Source organism: Macaca thibetana, chromosome 8 (genome assembly GCF_024542745.1).
Source record: "Macaca thibetana thibetana isolate TM-01 chromosome 8, ASM2454274v1, whole genome shotgun sequence".
Lineage (NCBI taxonomy): Eukaryota > Metazoa > Chordata > Mammalia > Primates > Cercopithecidae > Macaca > Macaca thibetana.
Window position 1 is genome coordinate 112,629,677 of NC_065585.1, and position 23,562 is coordinate 112,653,238.

General features: G+C 35.0%; 2 protein-coding genes across 7 annotated transcripts in view; both read left to right on the plus strand.

The window, feature by feature from the left end:
- Positions 1-23,562, plus strand: part of GTF2E2 (general transcription factor IIE subunit 2) — a 381,513-nt gene that overhangs the window by 77,088 nt on the left and 280,863 nt on the right. The window lies entirely within an intron of this gene.
- TEX15 (testis expressed 15, meiosis and synapsis associated) overlaps positions 1-23,562 on the plus strand; it is an 87,706-nt gene that overhangs the window by 45,977 nt on the left and 18,167 nt on the right. For 5 of the 6 annotated variants that reach the window (XM_050802400.1, XM_050802403.1, XM_050802402.1 and 2 more), the window contains 3 exons: positions 4,569-4,806; positions 13,746-13,892; positions 14,975-15,137. In XM_050802400.1, the coding sequence (XP_050658357.1) occupies positions 4,569-4,806; positions 13,746-13,892; positions 14,975-15,137 (548 nt within the window). Of the gene's footprint in view, positions 1-3,211; positions 3,504-4,568; positions 4,807-13,745; positions 13,893-14,974; positions 15,138-23,562 lie in introns of those variants that run through there. The other variant, XM_050802404.1, reaches the window with a different exon arrangement.

The window sequence follows — 23,562 nt, forward strand, 5'->3', positions numbered from 1 at the left end:
TGTAAATGAGCACTTTTGAAAGTATATGTGTTAGAAGTAGGGTATGTAGGAAAAAGGGTAGCCAAATGAGTAGACTGCAGTTTTCCTAACAATTCTAGTTCATCTTTTATAATTAGCCTAACCATTTTTTGTCCAGTTCCCCTTGCTTTGTGAGTTTATTGATGTACAAGCCTAGTCATTTTTTTTTCTTTTTTCTTTTTTTTTTTTTTTTGACACAGAGTCTCGCTCTGTCGCCCAGGCTGGAGCCCAGGCTGGAGTGTCGTGGCGCTATCTCGGCTCACTGCGAGCTCTGCCTACCTGGTTCAGGCCATTCTCCTGCCTCAGCCTCTCAAGTAGCTGGGACTACAGGTGCCTGCCACCACACCCGGCTAACTTTTGGTATTTTTAGTGGAAACAGGGTTTCACCGTCTTGATGAAGATCAAGATCAAGATGATCTTGATCTCCTGACCTCGTGATCCCCCCACCTCAGCCTTCCAAAGTGCTGGGATTACAGGCGTGAGCCCCTGCGCCCGGCAATAGTCATTATATTTAAATAAACATAGGATAAGACTTGCTTGGAAATCCTCTTCTGGTGGCTGTGAGCAAGGAAGCCTAGTTGCTACCAGCTTCCTTCTTGCGACCATGATGGGAGCTGGATATGGATAAAGATAAAGCTCTGCACAGCAGAGGGAGAGTTGTGGGGAAAAACAAGTTCCTCATATCACTGAGGGGCCAAGTTCAGAATCTGCCTGTGGTGAGCAGCATAATACTCCCCCAAAGATGTCCACATCCTAATCCCCAGAAACTGTGAATATATCACCTTACATCCTTACATGGCAGAAAGGACTTTGCAGGTGTGATTGAGGTTACAGACCTGGAGATGGGTGAGTATCCGAGGTGATCTTAGTGGGCCCAGTTTAATCACAGGAGCTTTTAATAACAGAAGAGGGAGGCAGAAGAATGGATCAGAGAGCAGAAATGAAAGAAAAAAGAGATATGAGGGAGACTCAGCTTGCCTTTTCTGGCTTTGAAGATGAAAAAAGGAGATTATGAGCCAAGGATTGTGGATAACTTCTAGAAGTTGGGAAATGTCCTTAGCTAACAGCCAGCAAGGAAATGGAGACCTCAATCCTACAACTGCTGGTAATTCAATTCTGCCAGCTTGGAAAGAGATCCTCCCCTAGAACCTCAGAAAGGAACACAATCCAGACAGATGACACCTTGATTTTAGCCCAGTGAGAGTCATGTCTGACTTCTCTATGTAACTAAAATAATAAATTTATGCTTTTTAATCTATTAAGTTTGTGAGAATTTGTCATAGCAGCAAAGGAAACAAAGTCTTATATCTGGAGTTGGGTGGCATTAGCACATTCTTAAATATTGTGGAATCCCAATTTCTCTTAGCTGTCAGCGTTTTGGTTCTTATATTGTACTTTAGGCCAGCTGGATACTGAGTTCTTATCACTAGCAATCTGATGGATTTGAAAATTATTAAGTTCTCTTTAAAGATCTCCAAAGAAATAATTTTATTTTCTTTATTATAAAAAAAAAACTTACTTGAATACTTTTAATCTCTACTTTAGGCAACCGCCACCCCATAGCTAAATACCTCGTATGAACTTGTGTTTCCACTTAAACTTAGAGATAAAATACTTCCCAGAGTTTCATTTACTGAACAAAAAATTACCTACTATATGTAGGTTGTCTTGGAACCTATTCTAAATGATGTAATTAACTATGACATAGGCATTCCATCCAAAGCACTTATACTTTTTTGTAGTTGGCTTAAATGAGACAGCATGTTAGCACAGAGTAAATTAAGAGTTCCTGGTCTACAGAAAGATATACAAGATTCCAATTCTATTTCATCCACTCAGCTTCTCTATCATATGAGTTTTCTCATCTGTCTTTTATGTTTATTAATATTTAATAAAATATCAGTTAAAAAGTAATGACCAAAATTAAAAACCCACAAGCAAGAGTGTAACTACAAATTCTAAGACTTGAGTGTTGTGTTGATTTTGAGCTTTCCACCCCAGAGCTTAAAGTACATGCAGGGTTCAGAGGTGACAGACTTTGACATCTATCCCTCATTAGTATTGCTGCAGAAAAACATGGGGAAACATTTCTAGAAAATTATTTTATATATTTTTAAAATTTAAGATAATATGAATATTAGCACAGATTCTGATGCTTATTAATGTCTTTTGGTAAAAGAGAACTTTGTATTTGCTAGTTCTTCAGATTCTTACCCAGTTATTTATCAAGCAGGTGAAACTCCCTGCCTGATGCACTAGAAGTCAGTACTGGGATACTGGGTTTTTGAGAAAAGAAAAGCTATTATTGCAGGTAGACTCACAAGGAGACAGGAGGTCAAGCCCAAATCTGTCTCCCCATGCTAGCTTCAAAGCAGTAATTTTATTAGAAATGGTTTGGGGGTGGATACTAGGATCTTTAGGTGATTGGTGGAAAGAAACGGAGGTGTAGAAAGTCCTTGGGCATGCACAGTTGTCTCTTTATGCCTCCTTATGGGTACCAAGTGCAAATTTGGGGAGAGTTAGTATAAAACACACAGTGGAAATTCAGGCTGTGATGTCAGCAAGCTCATTCTGTATAAACTTCGTTTGGCCATGTTGGTTCCAAATGATTTCAGCCAGTATTGTTACAAGCGGAGGGAATTTGAGTATTTCAGTAAGGTTTCTTATATGCCATCCTGCAAGCTTAAGAATTTCTACTAGTCAATGGTTTCTTTATTTCTTGGGGACACAGTTTCAATTACATGTTACTGTGCACAGAAAAGAGTCTTTAGGCTCATTTTACCTATTGTTTCTGAAATGGAAGTCTTGAGACTCAGAGTTTCTGTCATTTAAAGTCGTGATTTAGATCATTTCTGAATAAATTTGGAAAGCCAACCTTTTATGAATTTTTTAGAGGCAGAAATAGATCAAAAACTAACTTTTCTATGGGTCATTTTTTTTACTAACATATTCAGGCCCTTTTTTTTCCAAATATAATTCTGAAGACACACTGAAAAATAAAAAGTATTAGTAGTATAATTACCAATACAAAACTCCAGGGAATATTTTCTACTTCAATTTACAGAGGATTTTGTGGCCCTGGATCAGATTTTTATTGTTACATTTGTTTCATTCCACTGAAACCCTTATGATGTTATAATGGTAGTCAGGGAGATGACCAGGTTAAAAAAAAAAAAAGAATTTGGCCCAAAATACCCTGGTGCCACTGTGGAAAAACCCTGCTGTAGGGTTTACATTATACATCTTTAATTTATTCTGGTGTACCTTCAAATGTTACTTTTATGTGTAGTGTAAGAATCTTAGACAGTAATCTTAGTGGTTCACAGAATTGACTGATGTCAAGTTGAAATCAAGAGCAGGAAATGCCAATTTGTGGAGCCAAGAGTTAAGGCTGACATTTCCAAGAAATAGAAATGATCATTATCTAATCAGTCAGTCTTGCTTTTGTGGTCCTGCCTACTGTTAATGATGAGTCATTCTTGAAAGTAAGTATTAATATACTTATTAATACTTATGTGCATGGTATACTTTAAACAAATTCTGTAACTGGTATTCCAGGAAATAAATCTTGGAACCTTGTGGTTCTCAAGAACAATTTGCCTTTTGTGGTATATACATTCCTTTGCTAGGTTCTGTAGATTCTCCATTGCAGATAATCATTTGGACCCTAGTGTCTGAACCACTCTATTGTACCACCTGGTGTGGCAATTTCTGCTGCCACTACTCCTGAGCAAGCCATATAGAATATCTAATCTGCCAATTTTAGGGAAGGGATATATATTTTATATGTTTAAATGGGTCTTGTAGTGGAAGTAGTAGAATTGGGGCTTTCTATACTTCAGATTATAGTCTTTTCTGAGGTTGATTCGTAATTTTCTTTACCTAAGATAAGATCCTGTAATCAAATATTAGCTTGTTTCTCCCAGCTGTTACCTAAATCCCTGAAGAATGGAGAATGTCCCTAATAATTGACTATGTGTGTGCATATGTGTGTGTGTTTGTGTCTATAGATGTGTAGAGATACATAGATGTAGACAAGGTATTTTGTTTAGAAAATGTATGTTCTTCCCTCCATAACACAGTTAACAAAAATGTGAGCTCTGGAACCTGACAGACAAGAATTGGCGTATATAATTCCAACTCCTTTGTCATTTTCCTACTTTGGCAAGATTTAACTTTCTGAACCTATTTTCCTCGTCTTAAAAATGTCGATAGCAACAAAATAAACTATAAAAACTTGGGAGGTTGAGAATGAAATGAGAAGATGCATGTAAAGTTTAAGACTTTGTACTGGTTACACTAGCAGCATTTAAGAAATGTTAGCCGCTGTTATTTTAGACCAGGGATGATGATAATGTTCATAAATCTTGGATAAGTAATCCTGAATTTGTTTCTAAGATGATTTTTCAACCTAATTTATCATCACAGTATAGTAATACCTCTGAATATCAAAACTTCTCTTACTTTCTAACTATGGTCAGTGGAAATACGTATCTTCTTGAAAATTTTGTTGATACTTATCTTTAACTGTATACATTGTTTTACATTAGGTCAGAGATGCGTGAAAGTGGAAGACATTGCAGAGAACTTGAAGAACATTTCTGCTTTTTAGCACTTCCGCAGAGTGATGTAGCCCAGATATATCAGAATGGAATAAGTACCAGAGCATCTACATTGAAGATACTAGGAAATCCTCTTCTTGGAATTTATATGTTTAGACATGTTGATATTGCCTTGAATTATTCTCATAGTCGAAGCATTACTGTAGAAAGTATTTTAATTTTTAAGGTAGGTATCATAAAACAAATATTAAGTATATGGACAGTTTGCTTTAAATTGACCTGAACATATTATCCTTTCCATATAAAGTGTTAATGTTTTTAAATTCCAGTCTATTAAATAAGTAATAATTATTTTTATTATTTTTGTCATCATTATTCAAAATTTTCTCCTTTCCTCTTTACTTAGGTGTGCAACACAAAGCAAAAAAAAAAAAAAAAGCAAAGGCAGCCTCCATCTTTGTCTTCCCAATATATATATTTTTCTGTTCTAATAGGCCCACCTTTTACTCTCTTGTTTCTATCATAATAAGTACTATAGTGTTTTACACACCCTCCTCTAAAGCATTATATTATAATTTTGGTTTAAGCTAGTTCTTTTTAAACTCCTGTAGTTTATTTTAGTTAGTAGTATTGTATCAATGTTAAATTCTTAATTTTGATGATTTTGCTATGGTTATGTAAGATGTTAACGTTAAGAAAAGCTGGGCACAGGGTATATGGGACCTTTGAACTATTTTGTGCATGTGTGCGTGCACGCGTGCGTGTGTGTGTGTCTCAAAGCCTTATTGAAGAAAATTAGCCACCACATAAATGTCCAGCAATAGTGTATTATGAATGTATCACATATTATGTCTCTGAAATAAGAAGTATCTGTTGCAGTTAGATTTATGGAGAATTCTTAAAGATGTGGGAAAATGCTTATGCAATCATGTTTAACTTTTTAAATTTTTTAAAAATGAGATATCAAGATGATATAAAATGTGCTTAGTTGTTATGAGTGATGATCTTGGGATCATGACAGTATAGTTTTCTGTACTTTCTAGTTTTCCAAATTAGCATTTTCCAAACATCCAGTGGTAAGTGTTCCTTCCGTTCCCTTCCGCTTCCCCTTCCCCTTTCCCCTTTCCCCTTTTTCCTTTCCCCTTTCCCCTTTTTCCTTTCCCCTTTCCCCTTTCTCCCGTTTTCTTCTTTTTTCTCCCTTTCTCCCTTCCATTTGCTTTCATTTTTTTTGAGAGAGAGTATCACTCCGTCACCCAGACTGGAGTTCAGTGGTGCAAGCTCAGAGTGCAGCATTTCTAACTGTAGTAAATGAGATTGCTTTCCTGATTTCCTTTTTAGACGAATAACTATTATCATATAGAAATACTAATGATGAGTGTTTGTTGATTTTGTATCCTGCAACTTTACTAAATTTATCAGTTCTAAGAGGGTTTTCTTAAATGACACTAGGTTTTCCTAAATATAAGATCATGTCATCAACAAACAAGGACAATTTGACTTCTTCCTTTCCCATTTTGATGCACTTTATTTTTTTCACTTGCCTGATTGCTCTGGCTAGTACTTTTAGAGCTATATTGAATAGAAATGGTAAAAGTGAGCATCCTTGTCTTCTTCCAGATCCTTGTAAAAAGGCTTTCAATTTTTCCCCATTCAGTATATTAGCTGTGGGTTTGTCATATATGAGTTTTATTGTTTTGAGATATATTCCTTCTATACCCAATTTGTTGGGACTTTTTGTGAAGGAATGTTCAGTTTTACTGCTTTTTTCAGCATCTAATGAAATAATAGGTTTTTGTCCTTGATTCTCTTGATGTGATTTATCACATTTATTGATTTGCATATGATGAACCATCCTTGCATCCCTGGTATGAATCCCACTTGGTCATGATGAATGATATTTTTAATATGTTGTTGAATTCAGTTGCTAATATTTTGTTGAGGATTTTTACATCTCTGTTCATCAGGGGTGTTGGCCCATAGCTTCTTTTGTTCTTTGGTTTTGGCATCAAGGCAATACTGGCCTTGTGGAATGAGTTTGGAAGTATCTCCTCCCCTTCAATTTTTTGGAATAGGTTGATTAGAATTGGTATTATTCTTTAATGTTGTTTAGAATTTAGTGGTGAAGCCATCAGGACCTGGGCTTTTTTTTTGTCGGAAGACTTTATTACTGTTTTGATCTTGTCATTCATTATTTACTTGTTCAAGTTTTCTGTTTCTTCATGGTCCAGTCTCAATAGGTTGGATGTCCAGGAATGTATCTGTTTCTTTGGGGTTTTCCAATTTATTGCTGTATAGTTACCATACTAGTCTCTAACGATCCTTTTTATTTCTGTCGTTTCAGTTATAATGTTTTCTTTTAGTTTCTGATTTTATTTATTTGGGTATTCTATCTTATTTTCTTAATCTAAGTAATAGTTTGTATGTTCTGTTTACCTTTTTTTAAAAAATAACTTTTTTGTTTCAGTGATCTTTTTATTTTTAGTTTTAATTTTATTTCTTCTCTGATCTTTATTATGTCTTTCCCCCTACTAATTCTGGGTTTGGTTTGCTCTCACTTTCTAGTTCTTTGAGGTGCTAATAGAATTCTGTCCGCTTACAGTGTTGTTGTTGATAGGTAAGAACTTACTACTGCCATTTTGTTGCTTGTTTTCTAGTTGTTTCATAACTCTTTCTTCCTGTCTTCCTCTGTGTTTTATTTTCTCTGGTAGTATGTTTTAATTCATTGCTTTTTATTTTTAGTGTTTCTGCTTTTTGGTTACCCTAAAGCTTACATAACACATTTTGTAGTTATAGCAAGTTATTTTAAACTGATACAGCTTAACTGTAATTGCAAAGAAAAAAACCTATACACACCAATTTCCTTTTCTTCCCACATTTTGAATTTTTGATAATCACAATTTGTATTATGTATATTGCTTGTCTCTTAAAAATTGTGGTTAAGTTTTTTTCATTTTGTCTTAAAAAAAGATACAAGTGGTTTATACATCATGATTACAGTATCAGTATAGCAATCATATTAGCATCCTTTTGGTTTTGAACAGCTCCCTTTAGTGTCTCTTGTAGGACTAGTCTGATAACAATAAATTCCTTCAGCCTTTTTTTTTTTTTTTTTTTTTTTTTTTTTTTTTTTTTTTTTTGGTCTGGGAAAGTATCCCTTCTATTTCTCCTTCATTTCTGAAGGATAGTTTGCTGGCTACGGTAAAAACTTTCTTTTCTTTTTTTCCCTGAGGACATAGCTTCAGACTCCCGGGCTCTAGTGATCCTCCTACCTATTTTTTAGATGTTTATATATATGTCTTTCATCAGATTTGGGAAGTTTTCAGCCTTCGTTTCTTCAAATAGTCCCTCTGCCCTTTTTCTCTCTCTCCTTCTCAGACTCCCACAGCATATATGTTCTTACGCTTGATGGTGCCCCACAGGTCCCTTAGGCTCTGTTCGCTTTTCTTTTTTTTTTTTTAGTCTTTTTTCTCTTTGTTCCTCAGACTCAATAATTTTCATTTTCCAATCTTTAAGATCACTTATTCTTTATTTTGCCTGCTCAAATCTGCCTTTAAACCCCTCTAGAGAGCTTTTCGTTTTAGTTACTGTACTTTTCAGCTATAGGATTTCTTTTTGGTTTTTAAGTTTTCTCTTTATTGATATTTCCATTTTGTTCATACATTGTTTTTTACTATCTGCACATACTTAGCTCTTTGAGCATCTTTAAGACAGTTGTTTTAAAGTCTTTGTCTAATAGATCAGCCATCAAGTCATTTTCAGGGACAATTTCTGTTTATTTTTTTCCTTTGAATGGGCTATACTTTTCTGTTTCTTTACATGCCTGGTGATTTTTTTTTGTGGAAAACTGGACATTTCATCTAGTAATGTGGTAACTCTGGAAATCATCTCCTCCCAGGGTTTGGTTGTGGTTTTGTGTTTCTGTTTTTTGATTGTTGTAGGCTATCTCTGTGCAAAGGATTAATCTGAGGTACAAACTTCTCAGACTTTTCTGAGCCTGCACCTTTCCCTCTGTGTGCTGATTTTCTAATTTCTCCTGTATCTGTCGTTGCTTTTGAGTGTAGTATTTTTTTATGTCTGATTCCAAAATAGGGGAAAAGAAAAAAATGAAGAAGGGAAAAAAGGCACTGGCTCTTTAATCCCGTGGGTGTCATTTCAGCCAGGCCAGGAGGGGCTTGCAACAATGGTATAGATGCAGCAATGCCTGCCACTTCTGGCTACTCCTCTGTTATTAATAGAAGCAGCACTCAGTGATGAGAACACATATCCCCTATGTTTATTATTGCCCACTCTGGCCTGCAAAAATTATGGCCAGGAACACATGTACAAGCTGCTCCAGGAACACTGTACAGCTGCCTGCCATGGGGCACCAAGAGTGGCTGCCACTATGCTGAGAACTGAAATTGACTGAAATTAACCATAATACAGGTTGAGCATCCCTAATCCAAATATTTGAAATCTGAAATGCTCCAAAATTTGAAATTTTCTGAGTGCCAACATTACACTCAAAGGAAATACTAATTGGAGCATTTAGAGTTTCAGATTTCCTTATTAGGGATGCTCAACTGGTAAGTATAATACAAATATTCTGAAATTCAAAAAAATTCAAAATCTGAAACACTTCTGGTTTTAAGCATTTTGGATAAGGGATGCCCAACCTGTATGCTATCCAAGCGTTCCCCTGAAAGTTGCAAGCCTTCAGTAGGCTCCAGAGTTCCAAAATAGTTACACCAGACAGATTTTACCAGTGCAGTTATTGTCTATGTGGGGAGACAGATTTCTGATACCTCCTACTCTACCATCTTTCCAATTGACCTCTGAACTATTTTTACAACTTTTCTGAAATTGTAAAAGCTATTCAAAATCTTAAAAATAAGTCTCATAGCAGAATCACAGGCATCCACAGATAAATTGGTTAAGATTTACTCTGGTCGTTTTTCTTGGAGAAATAAGCGTAAAGAGAAATCTGAGGGTGAAGAAAAGAAAAAAAAATTTACTCTGGTTAAGCTTTGCCAGGACTATTAAAATCTCAGTAGGTATCCTGATTTGCATGAAAACAGCTTGGAATTGTGTGTATAGCTACAGAAAATCAATGGTTCCTGTGATGTAATTCCTTACAATTTTTTTGATCTCAAATATCAAATTAAGCATAATTTACTTTTATGTTAAAAAGTAATAGATAAGGATTTTAGAAAATTTGAAACGTTGTAAAGGGTCCAAAAAGCCCAGCAGTAACCACAGGGTTTTTTGTGTATGTGTATTAGTCATCTATTCATGTATATAGACATGCAGGTATAATTGTAATTAAAGTTAGTTGTTGCTTTGTATTTTACTTGCTTTTCTCAGTGATTATATTATACAATAAACATTTTCTAAGCCCTTGAGTATTCTTTTGTAATATCCTTTTGAGCAGCTGCATAGTATTACATTGTAGACCTGCCATATTTGCCCAACAAGTTCTGTAATGTTAGGATGTAAGTTATTTGGTGTTTAGTTTGTTTTGTTTTTATACTCTTAAATACTACATAGATTGTCCTTGTTGGTACATTTTACACACACAAATGATTCTTTGCTAAGAATTAATTGGTTTATTCCTAGGTGTCAAATTAGAAATCAAAAGTATGTACATTTTTACATCTTTTGATTGTGTAATGCTCAACTGTCCTGAGAAAGGTTGCACTAATGGACATTTCCATCCACAGTGTGTAAGAATGCCTGTTTTTTGTTTGTTTTAATTTTTTTTAATTTTTTTTATACTTTAAGTTCTAGGGTACATGTGCACAACATGCAGGTTTATTACCTATATATACCTGTGCCATGTTGGTGTGCTACACCCATTAACTCGTCATTTACATTAGGTATATCTCCTAATGCTATCCCTCCCCCTCCTCCTCTCCCTTCCCCACAATAGGCCCCGGTGTGTGATGTTCCCCTTCCTGTGTCCAAGTGATCTCATTGTTCAGTTCCGACCTATGAGTGAGAACATGTAGTGTTTGGTTTTCTGTTCTTGGGATAGTTTGCTGAGAATGATGGTTTCCAGCTGCATCCATGTCCCTGCAAGGGACATGAACTCATCCTTTTTTATGGCTGCATAGTATTCCATGGTATATGTGCCACATTTTCTTAATCCAGTCTGTCACTGATGGACATTGGGGTTGATTTCAAGTCTTTGCTATCATGAATAGTGCCTCAGTAAACATACGTGTGCGTGTGTCTTTATAGCAGCATGACTTATAATCTTTTGGGTATATACCCAGCAATGGGATGGCTGGGTGAAATGGTATTTCTAGTTCTGGATCCTTGAGGAATCGCCACACTGTTTTCCACAATGGTTGAGCTAGTTTACAGTCCCACCAACAGTGTAAAAGTGTTCCTATTTCTCCATATCCTCTCCAGCACCTGTTGTTTCCTGACTTTTTAATGATTGCCATTCTAACTGGTGTGAGATGGTATCTCATTGTGGTTTTGATTTGCATTTCTCTGATGGCCAGTGATGATGAGCATTTTTTCATATGTCTGTTGGCTGTATAAATGTCTTCTTTTGAGAAGTGTCTGTTCATATCCTTTGCCCACTTTTTGATGGGGTTTTTTTTTCTTGTAAAAAAAAAAAAAAGTTCTGGTGCTATGTTGCACAACAGAATGACTATGGTTATCAGTATTCTATTGCATATTTCAAAATAATTAGAAGAGGATTTTGAATGTTCTCACCATGAGGAAATAAAGGTTTGAGGTGATGGATATACTAAATACCCTGATTTGATCATTACACAATGTATACATGTATCAAAACATCACACTGTACCCTACAAATATGGACAATTGTTACATAGCAATTAAAAAGAAAATAAAACATTTTTAAAAAAAGAATGCCTGTTATCTTACAACCTCAGTAAACCTACATATTATACTGAACTTTTTTTTTTTTGAGACAGAGCCTCGCTGTGTCACCCAGGCTGGAGTGCAGTGGCCGGATCTCAGCTCACTGCAAGCTCTGCCTCCCGGGTTTACACCATTCTCCTGCCTCAGCATCTCGAGTAGCTGGGACTACAGGCTCCCACCACCTCGCCTGGCTAGTTTTTTGTATTTTTTAGTAGAGACAGGATTTCACCATGTTAGCCAGAATGGTCTCGATCTCCTGACCTCGTGATCCTCCCGTCTCGGCCTCCCAAAGTGCTGGGATTACAGGCTTGAGCCACCGCACCCAGCCTATACTGAACTTTTAAAAAAACTTTTGCCAGTCTAATGTGTGGTAGTTTCTCTTTATTGGTTTAATTATTTCTTCATTATGATTATTCCTGAGTTTAAAGTTTCTGTTGAATATATTTGCTGACTGTATTTAGTGAACTGCTTATTTATATTCCTTGACAGTTTTGGGGGTTTTTTTTTCCCTTTTTTGCGTAGGTGTGTGAGCATTATCTATTGCCTAAAGCATATTTTTAGAGCTAGGCTTCTCTCTCTATAATGTTTTATCATTTCACGTTTTTAATTTTTTAGTATACTTAGAATAATGTTAGATTTATGGAAAAGTTACAAAGATAGTAAAGAGAGCCCTTGTATATAATGCACCCAACTTCTTCTGATGTTAAATTTTACACAAATACAGCATGATTGTCAAAACTAAGAAACTGACATTGTCACACCATTAACTAAATTACAGACTTTATTTGGCTTTTGCTAATTTTTCTACTTATGTTTGTTTGCGTTCCAGGATCCAATTCAGGATACCACTTTATTCTTAGTATTGTTTTGATTGTTGAATGAACGTATTAATCTATTTAAAATAACAGTAATAAAATACTGTCATTTATGTTCATGGTTTTAGTTTTTAAATCATTTGTTGTTTATGGGCAGAAATTTTAGAATACTGTATTGTGAAGTTTATATGTTTTCGTTTCATTTTATTGGCACATATTCTTAGAAAATACTTATCACTTTGAGATTGAATAAATATTGGCCTATGTTTCTTTCTACAGTATTTTCATTGTATTTTTAATACTTAAATATTTAACATGATAAGAAAAGAATTTAATTTTTTCTGTTGTCCCACGTCATTAATTGAATAATCACTTCTTATTTCAAATAGTGTTTTTAATATAATATACTGTATTTTTAGTATTTTTAATACGTGTGTGGGCTTACTCCAGGCTTTTTCTTTCATTCTGTTTTTTATTCATTTTGGTCTTTTCTCTGCTTTTTCTTGTGGTAGTACTATCCTTTTTAAAAATGTTTCTGTATCCAGAATTGCAAGTCACTTGTCCTGTTCCATCATTGTCAATTGCTAACCCAGACTTTAAAAAAATTTCTGAGCTATTCTTGTTTGTCTTCCAAGTACATTTTAAAATTATACCCCATTTTTAAAAGTAGATTCTCGGCCAGGTGTGGTGGCTCAACGCCTGTAATCCCAGTGTTTCCGGAGGCTGAGGTGGGCAGATCACCTGAGGTCAGGAGTTTGAGCCCTGCCTGGCCAACATGGCAAAACCCCATCTCTACTAAAAATGCAAAAATTAGCCGGGCATGGTGGCACATGCCTGTAATCCCAGCCACTCAGGAGACTGAGGCAGGAGAATTGCTGGAACCCAAGAGACGGAGGCTGCAGTGAACCAAGATCACACCACTGCACTCCAGCCTGGGGGACAGAGTGAGACTGTCTGAAAAAAAAAAAAAGAGATTCTCTGAAATTTTTATTGGAATTACTCTAATCTTAGAGTTTAGTTTGGGGGAGAATTGGCATAATTGCCATGTTGAATCATCCCATTCATCTAGAAAATGGATTATCTTTCCATTCATATTTCTACTTCTTAAAAAAATCACGCCCTGGCACCGTGGCTCCTGCCTGTAATCCCAGTGCTTTGGGAGGCCAAGGTAAGAGAATTGCTTGACCCAGCAGTTCAAGACCAGCCTGGGCAACATGGTGAAACCTGGTCCCTACAAAAATTAGCTGGGTATGGTGATGTGCACCTATGGTCCCAGCTACTCAGTGGGGCTAAGGTGGGAGAATCGCTTGAGCCTGAGAAGTCAAGGCTGCAACTCCAGCCTGGAGTGAACAGAGTTAGACCCTGTCTCAGAAAAACAAAACAATGTTGGCCTTTTATGTTTGAAATGTGACAGTTTAGAAATGTCTTGGTATATTTTTACGTACTTTTTTTGGCTTTTTTTTTTTTTTTTTAGGTTCTCTTTGGAAAAGTGAAGAAAATTCAGCCTTCTGTGGATAAAAATAAAGTTTCTTTGGATCCTTCTCCTAACTTTGATTGCCATATGTCAAGAAATGCACCTTCTTTGAAAGATACCATTGAACTGCAAGCCTACAGTTCAGCAGTATGTTAATGGTTCATTTGATTTCTTGAAAAGTACTTGTTTCACATTGTATGTTTCAAGATTTACATTCCCAAAATGTTAAATGAAAACCTGTTAATTCGTTCAATATAAAACTTAAGCAAACAGCGAAAGCCATTTTAATATTTGTTGTATGAGAATATTAGTGAAGAAGTTTGAAAATTTACATTTAACTCTGTTCAAAGTACAGTGGCTATTTTTATTTAGATATTATATAGATTATTTACTAACTTTCAAAATATACCAACTTCTCTTTTAAACAAGGCTGCACAGCAGGGTGACCATACTTAATAATAATGCATTATTTCAGAATTGCTGAGAGTAAATTTCCAGTGTTTCACCATAAAAAGTGATGGGTGAGGTGATGGACATGTTAATTACCTTGATTTAATTACTCCTCATTGCATACATATATCAAAACACCACATTGTGCCCCATAAATATATAGTTAAGATTTATCAATCATAAATAATATTAATTTTAAAAAACAAGGCTATTTCAAAATAAGATTTTGATCTTCTATACTTTGCAAAAGTAGGAAAAAAGAAAAGTCTTATGTATTAGTCATTAGATGAAACAGTAATCTATCGTATTTCACTTATTCTGTGGACCTTTAATCTTATACAGAATATTAAATTATATATGGATTATATATAATCATGATTAAGTGAAGATAAATCTTCTCTATGAAAGTATATCCATGTACCCACATGTAAAACATACTACCTATTGTTATTTTCCTAATTTTTTCTACCAAATAAAATATAATAGTTGAGACTGTATGGAAAACATTTAACTTTTAATGAAAAAATATTTTTTATTTAAAAACAAATTATGCCTTTTTATGCAGACGTTGGTAGCCTATCAAGAAAAAAAATTGTGGGGGAAAAAAAGGAATTCCGTACATCTTCAAAAACATTAGGGTTAAACAAGGCAGCTGGAGAAGTTTATATAGAAGTAGATAAATAATATGCAATTATATTGATTTTTTTAAAATATGAGCTTATTCAAGTCTGATTGCCAAAATTAATCAGCATGAACCTGTTTTCTTCTTTATCTTTTAGGTGTACTTCTATGAATATAGTGTCCTTTCAAAGCCTGTAGATAAACCTAGGCAATGTCTTCCATATGCTGTAGTAACAGTAAAATTTCTTGGTTCAAAAGTAGATAATGGATATCTTATGACATCTTTGAGATTCCTCTCAACAGGATTTCCTAAGAGAGCTGGTAAGATACACATATGATTGTACTTGATTAGCATTTGTGCTGGTCTTAAAATTTCTCAGTATTATTTTCTGGCTGTGCACAATGGTTCATACCTGTAATCCCAGCACTTTGGGAGGCGGAAGCGGGCAGATTACTTGAGGCCAGCCTGGCCAACACGGCAAAACCCCGACTCTATTAAAAATACAAAAATTAGCCAGGTGTGGTGGCGTGTGCCTATAATCCCAGCTACACGGGTGGCTGAGGAAGGAGAATCACTTGAACCCAGGAGGTGGAGGTTGCAGTGAGCCAGGATCACACCACTGCACTCCAGCCTAGGTGACAGAGGGAGACCTTGTCTCAAAAAAAAAAAAAAGTGAATCTCCAAGTAAAATAGTTGTGTTTTACCTGTTTCATAGATCTAGAATCATACTGCAGGTATTTTGCTCAGTATTAGGTTTGTGTGATTCTTCCCTATTGATATGTGTAACTGTAGTTTGTTCATTTTCATGGATGAATGGATGGAGAGTATTCCATTGTGTAGACACACTGTACACTATACTACTGAGGATATTTGGGCACTTTCCAGTCTTCTTATTCCAAACATTGCTATTTTAAATATTCATAAAAGCATCTCATTGCATATGTGCCAAGAATTTTTCCATAGAATATGTATTTACAGCAGAAATGTTCAACTGAAAGACAGCATCAAATGATTTTCCAGAGTGGTTTGCATTAGATTACATAATCACTCTATATTCTTGCCAACACATACTATGCTTTTTTTTTTAAGTTTTGTTTCTGCCAGTCTGAGTGTGATATGTTATTTTCATTGTGGTTTTTAACTTGTTTTTCCCTAATTAATGAAGTTGAGGATTTTTGTATCCTCACCAAACTTAGTGCCGTCAGACTTTTTCAGTGTTTTTGCTACACTAGTAGATACAGCATTTATTTGCTTTTGTATTTTGCTTTTCCTCAAATGCTAAATAAGTTAGGTTCGTTTCTGATAGGTGTATTGGCCATTCATTTTCCACTTTTCTGAAATTCCTGGTCCATCTTTTATCTACTTTTTCTAATTGAGCTAATTTTTATTTCATTATTGATTTGTAGGAATTCTTTTACATATTGGATATTGGCTCTTGGGTCAGTTGTATGTGTTGCGAGTGTCTTTGTATTCTCATTTTTGTCAAGTGTTTTTTGATGAACAGCGGTTCTTGATGTCAGATATGTCTTTTTATTATAAGTACTACTACATGTGTCTTTCATAAGAGTGCTTTTCCTAGGACATGAAGATATTTTTCTATGTTTTTTTTTTAACTTTATAGGTATGTTTTCCCATTTTTGTTTTACCTACCTGAAAATGACTTTGGTGTGTGATAGGATTCTTTTAAAGTCCCAATTTATTTTAGTTTACATATGCTAACCTGATTGTTGTCTCAGTACAGTTTATTGGAGAATCCATTTTCCCCACTGATCGATAACTGCAGTACCACCTCTGTAATATATCAGTTGGCTGCAGTGCTGCAGAGATCTCTTACCTGGGCTTTCTGTTCGTCTCCTTGCCTATTGTCTTGCCTTAATTATTGTAACTTCATTAAAAATACTAATACCGGACTTTGTATGAGAGAAAAAATACTAATATCTATATAACTGATCCTTCATCTTTGCTTTTGGTCCTTTGGTGTTCATAGAAATTTTAGAATCAACTTATCAAGGTCTGCCAACAAATTTATCAGAATTTTGATTGAGATTGATTGAATCTATATATTAATTTGTGGAAAATTGTCTTCTTTATTGAGTTTTCTAATATATTAACATTGTATTTCTCCCATGTCAGTTATCTCTAACGTATTTCAATTTTATAATTTTCTCTGTAACATCTTGCATGCCTTTTATTTTTAAACATTTGATATTTTATGTTATTTTAGATAATAGCTATTTCATTTTATTTTCTATTGTTGGTGTATGTCAGTTCAGTTGATTTAAAAGTGTAAGATTCAGTAGCTTTTAGTATATTCACAAATATGTGCAATCATCACCACAGTTTTAAAATTAAGGTACTTTGTTTTGTTTTTTGTTTTGTTTTTGAGACAGGATCTCACCCTGTCACCCAGGCTGGAGTGCTGTGGCACAGCTTGGCCCACTGCAGTCTCCGCCTCCCAAGCTCAAGCAATCCTCCCATCTCCACCTTCAGTTGCCGGGACTACAGGTGCACGCCACCGCACCCAGCCTAAGCTCACATTTTAAAGAAACTTTGTGCAGGGCACCATGGCTCATGCCTGTAATCCCAGCACTTTGGAAGGCCGAGGCAGGTGGATCACCTGAGGTCAGGAGTTTGAGACAAGCCTGGCCAACATGGTGAAACCCCATCTCTACTAAAAATACAAAAATTAGCTGGGCGTGGTGCCAGGCGCCTATAATCCCAGCTACTCGAGAGGCTGAGGCAGGAGAATTGCTCGAACCTGGGGGTCGGAGGATGCAGTGACCCCAGATGGCACCACTTCACTCCAGCCTGGGCGAAAGAGCAAAGCTCTATCTCAAAAAAAAAAAAAAAAAAAAAAAGAAAAGAAAAAGAAACTTTGTGCCCTTTAAAAGGTATTATATCCCTGATCCCCAGCCCTAAGCAACTACTAATGTACTTTTATGCCTAATCAGGGCATTTCATTTAAGTAAAATCATAATTTTTGGACTTTTTTGTGCCTGATTTCTTTCATTTAACATTGTTTTCCTGGTTCATCCATGTTGTAGCATGTATCAGTACTTTTTTTTTTTTATGGAAACCATTTCGTTGTATAGTTGCACCATATTGTATTTATCAGTTGGTCAACATTTGGGTTGTTTCCATTGTTTGACCATTACAAATTCTGCTATGAATGTTTGCATACAAGTTTTTACATGGATATGTGTTTTCATTGCTCTTGAGTACAATAAAGCTAAGAGTGGAATTGGTGGTTTATATGAAGACTCTGTAGTAACTGATCGAGGAACTGCCAAACTATTTTCCAAAGTGGCTGCACCATTTACATTCACACCAGCAGTGTCTGAGAGTTAGAATTTCTTCATATCCTTGTCATAGCTTATTTGACTTTCTGATTATAGCCATCCTAGTGGGTGTGAAGTATAGTTTTCAGAATATGAGTTTTGCACTTCTTTTGTTAAGCTTATTTTTAAGTATTTTATTCTTTTGGTGCTATCATAAATAGAATTCTTTATTTTATTAGTGTATTGTTCATTCCAAATGTACAGAAATATAATTGACTTTTGTGTAATGATAGTGTATCCTGCAGCCTTGCTGAACTCATTATTCTAATAGTTTTTTTAGTGGTCTTTGGGATTTTCTATATATAAGATCATGTCATCTGTGAATAGAGATAATTTTACTTTTTTGTTTCCAGTCTTATTTTGCATAATTGCCCTGGGTAAGTACCTCCAGTAAGAGAAGTGGCAAGAGCAGACATCTTTGTCTGTATTCCTGAATTTAGGGGGAAAGTATCCAGTCTTTTACCAGGAAGTATGATGTCAGTTGTAGGGGTTTTATAGAAGCTCTTTATCATGTTGAAGAAATTTGCTTCTGTTTCTGATTTATTGAGAGTTTTTAGATTATTGGATTTTCTCAATCGATTTTTCTTTGTTGAGATGGTTGTGTGGTTTTTTTGTTGTTGTTGTTTTTATTGATCTAATGTATTACATTAATTGATTTTAGGTGTTAACATTGCAGTTCCTTGGTTTGGTCATGGTGTATAATTCATTGTATATGTTCCTGGAATCAGTTTGCTGCAATTTTATTGGGGATTTTTGTGTCCACATTTATAAGAGATACTGGTCTATTGATTTTTTTTGATGTTTTTGTCTGGTTTTGGTGGTAGGGTAATATGTTCCATAGGATGAGTTGGGAAGTATTCTATTCTCTCCTCTTTTATTTTTTGGAATAATGTATGAAGAATTGGTATTATTTCTTCTTTAAACATTTGGTAGACTTCACTAAGGAAACCATCTGGGAATGGGTTTTTCCTTGTGGGTAGTATTCAATTACTAATTCAGTTTCTTCACTTGTTGTAGGTCTGTTCTGATTTTCTGTTTCTTGCATCACGTTCAGTAGTTGCTGTTTTTATTGGAAGTTGTCCATTTCATTTCAGTTATCTAATTTATTGGCATACATTTGTTTATAGTATTCCTTTAATAGTCTAATAGTCTTTTTATTTCTGTTAGTGGTAATGTCCCCTCTTTCATTTCTGAGTCTACTAGTTAAAGTCTTCTTTTTTTTTTTTTTTTTTTTTTTTTTTTTTGGTCAGGCTAAAGGTTTATCTTTTTTTTTTTTCAAAGAACCAATTTTGATTTTATTCTTTTTGCTATAATTCTATTTCATTAATTTCCTCTCTTTATTTTCTTCTGTTTGCTTTAGATTTAGTTTGCTATTTCATGTGTATGTGTGTCTTAAGGTGGATGGTTAGGTTTTGATTTCAGATATTTTTTCTTTGCTAATATAGGTCTTTATAGCTGTAAATTTCTAGAAGCAACTACTTTAGCTGTGTCCCATGACATATGTTACGTTGTAATTTTCATTTATCTCAAATTTATTTTCTAATTTCCTTTTGATCTGTTATTCTTTAATTCATTGTTTTTTTTTCGGACCGTGTTTTTTATGTATTTGCAAATTTCCAAAATTTTTTTGTTGTTGATATCTATTTCATTCCATTGTAGTTGGAAAACCATTTGTATTATCTTTTTCCTTTAAGTTTATTGAGGTTTGTTGTATAACCTAGCATATAGTCTTTCCTGGAGAATGATCCATGTGCAACTGAAAAGAATATACAGTAGTCCTCTAGTATCTGTGGGGGAGGATTGGTTCCAGGATGTTCCATGGATACCAAAATTTGTGGATGCTCAAATTCCTTTACAGACTGGCTCAGTATTTGCATATAACCTACACACATCCTCCCATATACTTTAAATTATCTCTATATTACTTATAATACCAATAACATATTTGTTCTATGTAAATAGTTGTTAGACTGTGTTTTTTATTTGTATTATTTTTATTGTTATATTGTTATTGTTATTTTGTGTTTATATTTTAATTTTTCACCCATGATTGGTTGAATCCATGGATTTGGAATTAACCAATACATAGGGCCAACTGTACTATATTCTGCTTTTGCCAGGCAGGGTGTTCCATAGGCTGTTAGGTCTACTTGTTTTATAGTTTGTTCAAGTCTTCTGTTTCCTTGATGATTTTCTGCCTAGTTGTTCTGTCCGCATTTCCCCTCAACCAGAAGGCTTATATTAGAGATAACAGATAGGGACCTTTACCCACTTCTACTGCAGCCCATCCGCAATGTATTATAGCTTATTACTTTAATCAAAGGATGATGCCATTCAGGGTGATTAACTTTAGAGAATACCTATATTATGCCAACAGTCATAGCCACATGTGTTGGCTATCAGCATACTCATCTCCCTCTAGAGTACACCAGACCTACACTATCTAATATAGTAGCCACTAGTCACATGTGGCTCTTTAAATTTAAATTAATTAAAATTAAATAAAATTATAAATTCAATTTATCAGTCACACCAGGCACATTTCAATGCTCAGTAACCATATGTGGCTAGTGGCTACCATAGATAACGTTTCTGTCATCACCAAATATATGGTACTAATAACTATTTGGTAGTGTACTTTATTGATTGTAATCTGGTTTTGTTAGTTTCCATATTGTATTGAAGATGTTGGATTTGTTGGGGGTTTTTTCTTACTACTTTTTAAAATTTTTTTTATTTCCATAGGTTTTTGGGGAAACAGGTGGTATTTGGTTGCATGAGTAAGTTCTTTAGTGGTGATTTGTGAGATTTTGGTGCACCCAGGATGTTGGATTTGTTCTGCAATTAATTGTCATTTGATGAGAATGCCAACAAAAAGGGAATAAAGTAAAAATGCTATTATCAAGTTTAAAGAGATAGCATAATATAGATTAAGATTCTACTGTTTATAAGCTGTGTGATTCTGGGCAAATTGCTCTTAATTTCACTTCCTCATCAATAAAATGGAAATGTTATGAAGATTAAATTAATGTACATCAGAGACTTAAAACAGGACCTGGCATCCATGTATTTTATAAGTTTTTGTTAACATTACATGTATGTTAATATGCATTCATCACTCATTTGTAAAAGTGAAATTATTAAACTTAAGCAATTAGGGTTTTTTTGCTTGTTTGCCTGTTTTGAGATGGGGTCTTGCTCTGTCACCCAGGCTGGAGTGCAGTGGCACCATCTCGGCTCACTGAAACTTCCGCCTCCTGAGTTTAAACAATCCTCCCGCCTTAGCCTTCCAAGTAGCTGGGACTACAGGCAACATGCCACCATGCCTAATTTTTGTATTTTTAGTAGACACAGGGTTTCACCATGTTGGCCAGACTGGTCTCGAATTCCTGACCTCAGGAGATTCACCCGGCGTAAACTTAAGTAATTAGGTTTCTTTTCCCACATTGGTATATATTAACCCATTTTTTCTCCCTTTTCCTTGAAACAGAGTCTCACTCTGTCGCCCAGGCTGGAGTGCAGTGGCGTGATCTCAGCTCACTGCAACCTCCGCCTCGCAGGTTCAAGCAATTCTTCTGCCTCAGCCTCCTGAGTACCTGTGACTACAGGCACACACCACCACATCCAGCTAGTTTTTTGTATTTTCAGTAGAGACCAGTGTTTCACCATGTTGGCCAGGCTGGTTTCAAACTCCTGACCTCAAGTGATCCGCCTCCCTCGGCCTCCCAAAGTGCTGAGATTACAGGCGTGAGCCACCTTGCCCAGCCATATTAATCCACCTTAATCTTTGTAATAGCTGCATAACATTCTGTCTTCTAGGACATTTGTTATAATGTATGTTCATAGTAATTTTATCATTTTTGATATGTCATTCATTTAGCCAGTCTCATATTGATGTATAGTTAGGTTTCTAGCTTTCAACTGTCTTGGGTTATTTTACTGAAAATCCTTGTCCATAGAACTTTGGGTATTTGTACAAGTTTATCAGAATAGTAAACGAGCAAGAATGGTTGCTTTGAATGATTACATATAACGTATCAATGAATACTATCAGCTGGTTTTCCAGGAAATTTGTCCCAATTTATACTTCCACGAACCATATTAAATAGTGCTTATATTTGTATAGCATTAATCATCCTTTCAAATTTTTGCCAGTTTAAAAAGTTTTTTTTAATGGATCTTATTGTTTATTTAGTGGAGTTGGGGCATCTTTTTGTGTTTGTTGATAATTTTACCTATTTTTTCCTTTGAGTATTATTTGTCATGCATTTTGACCTATTAAAATAATTAATTTATGTGTAATTGACATCATGTTTTACTTTTATGTTTTCTGATTTTCAGTCATGCTTTAAAAGTACTTTCCTATGCCAAGATTATAAAAACATCCATTCATGGTTTTTTTCTAGTAGTTTTATGGAGTTTTTTAAATAGCAAATTTTATTTTGGGATAAGGTGGTGTAGGAGTCTACATTTCCATTTTCTTCTCCATTATACTCCCTACTCTTTTAAGAACTACATCTTTTCATATGTGGTCGTATTTCCATGATAGCTTACTGTAAGTAATAAAATCACAAATGGTAGTAGAATTTAGAAATCTTCAACATAGCTCTCTTACTGTGAAAAAAAAACCTTGTACTCATCAGTGACATGATAACTTCATATATTTTGTAGATGTCACAAGCAATTTCTCATCATTAATTCCTGTTTTAGTAAAGGTATTTTTAGTCTGTTACTTAGCTGTGAATGTTTGGTGAACATTTGGTGAATGTTTATGAGAAATTATTATTTACTTGTTAAATATGCATTTTGTAAATTCATGATTACATGAGGTTTCTTAGGAAATTTTAGAAATAATTTTTATAAATTATTTTTAAAGTTTGCTTTTATTTTCCAGGTTTTTGTTTACATAAATTATTTGCAGGAACATTTATTTTACTGCAAAAGAGGAATAGTAGTTTGCTTTGGCTCTTGGGAAAGATTTTATGGAACTTTTTGGGTTTTCCTTTCCCTATTTTTCCACCTCACTCCCCGTTCCTTTCCTTTTTTTTCTCCCACGGTAGAGGGAGAAGCAAGGTAATGGTAGTAGATAGAGGGAGATTATTTTGCCTTCTTACATGTAGATACTAATATTAAACACCTGAATATAGAAAATTAATATAAGAGAGCTGTTATCTATTGGGAAAATATTTTTATTCCTATTTAGTTTTGTTCTTCTCCACCTCTGCCCCCAGCCCCCGAGATGGAGTCTTGTTCTGTTGCCCAGGCTGGAGTTCAGTGGCACGATCTCTGCTCACTGCAACCTCCGCCTCCTAGGTTCAAGCAATTCTCCTGCCTCAGCCTCTTGAGTAGCTGGGATTACAGGCACCCACCACCACACCTGGCTAATTTTTTTTTATTATTTTTAGCG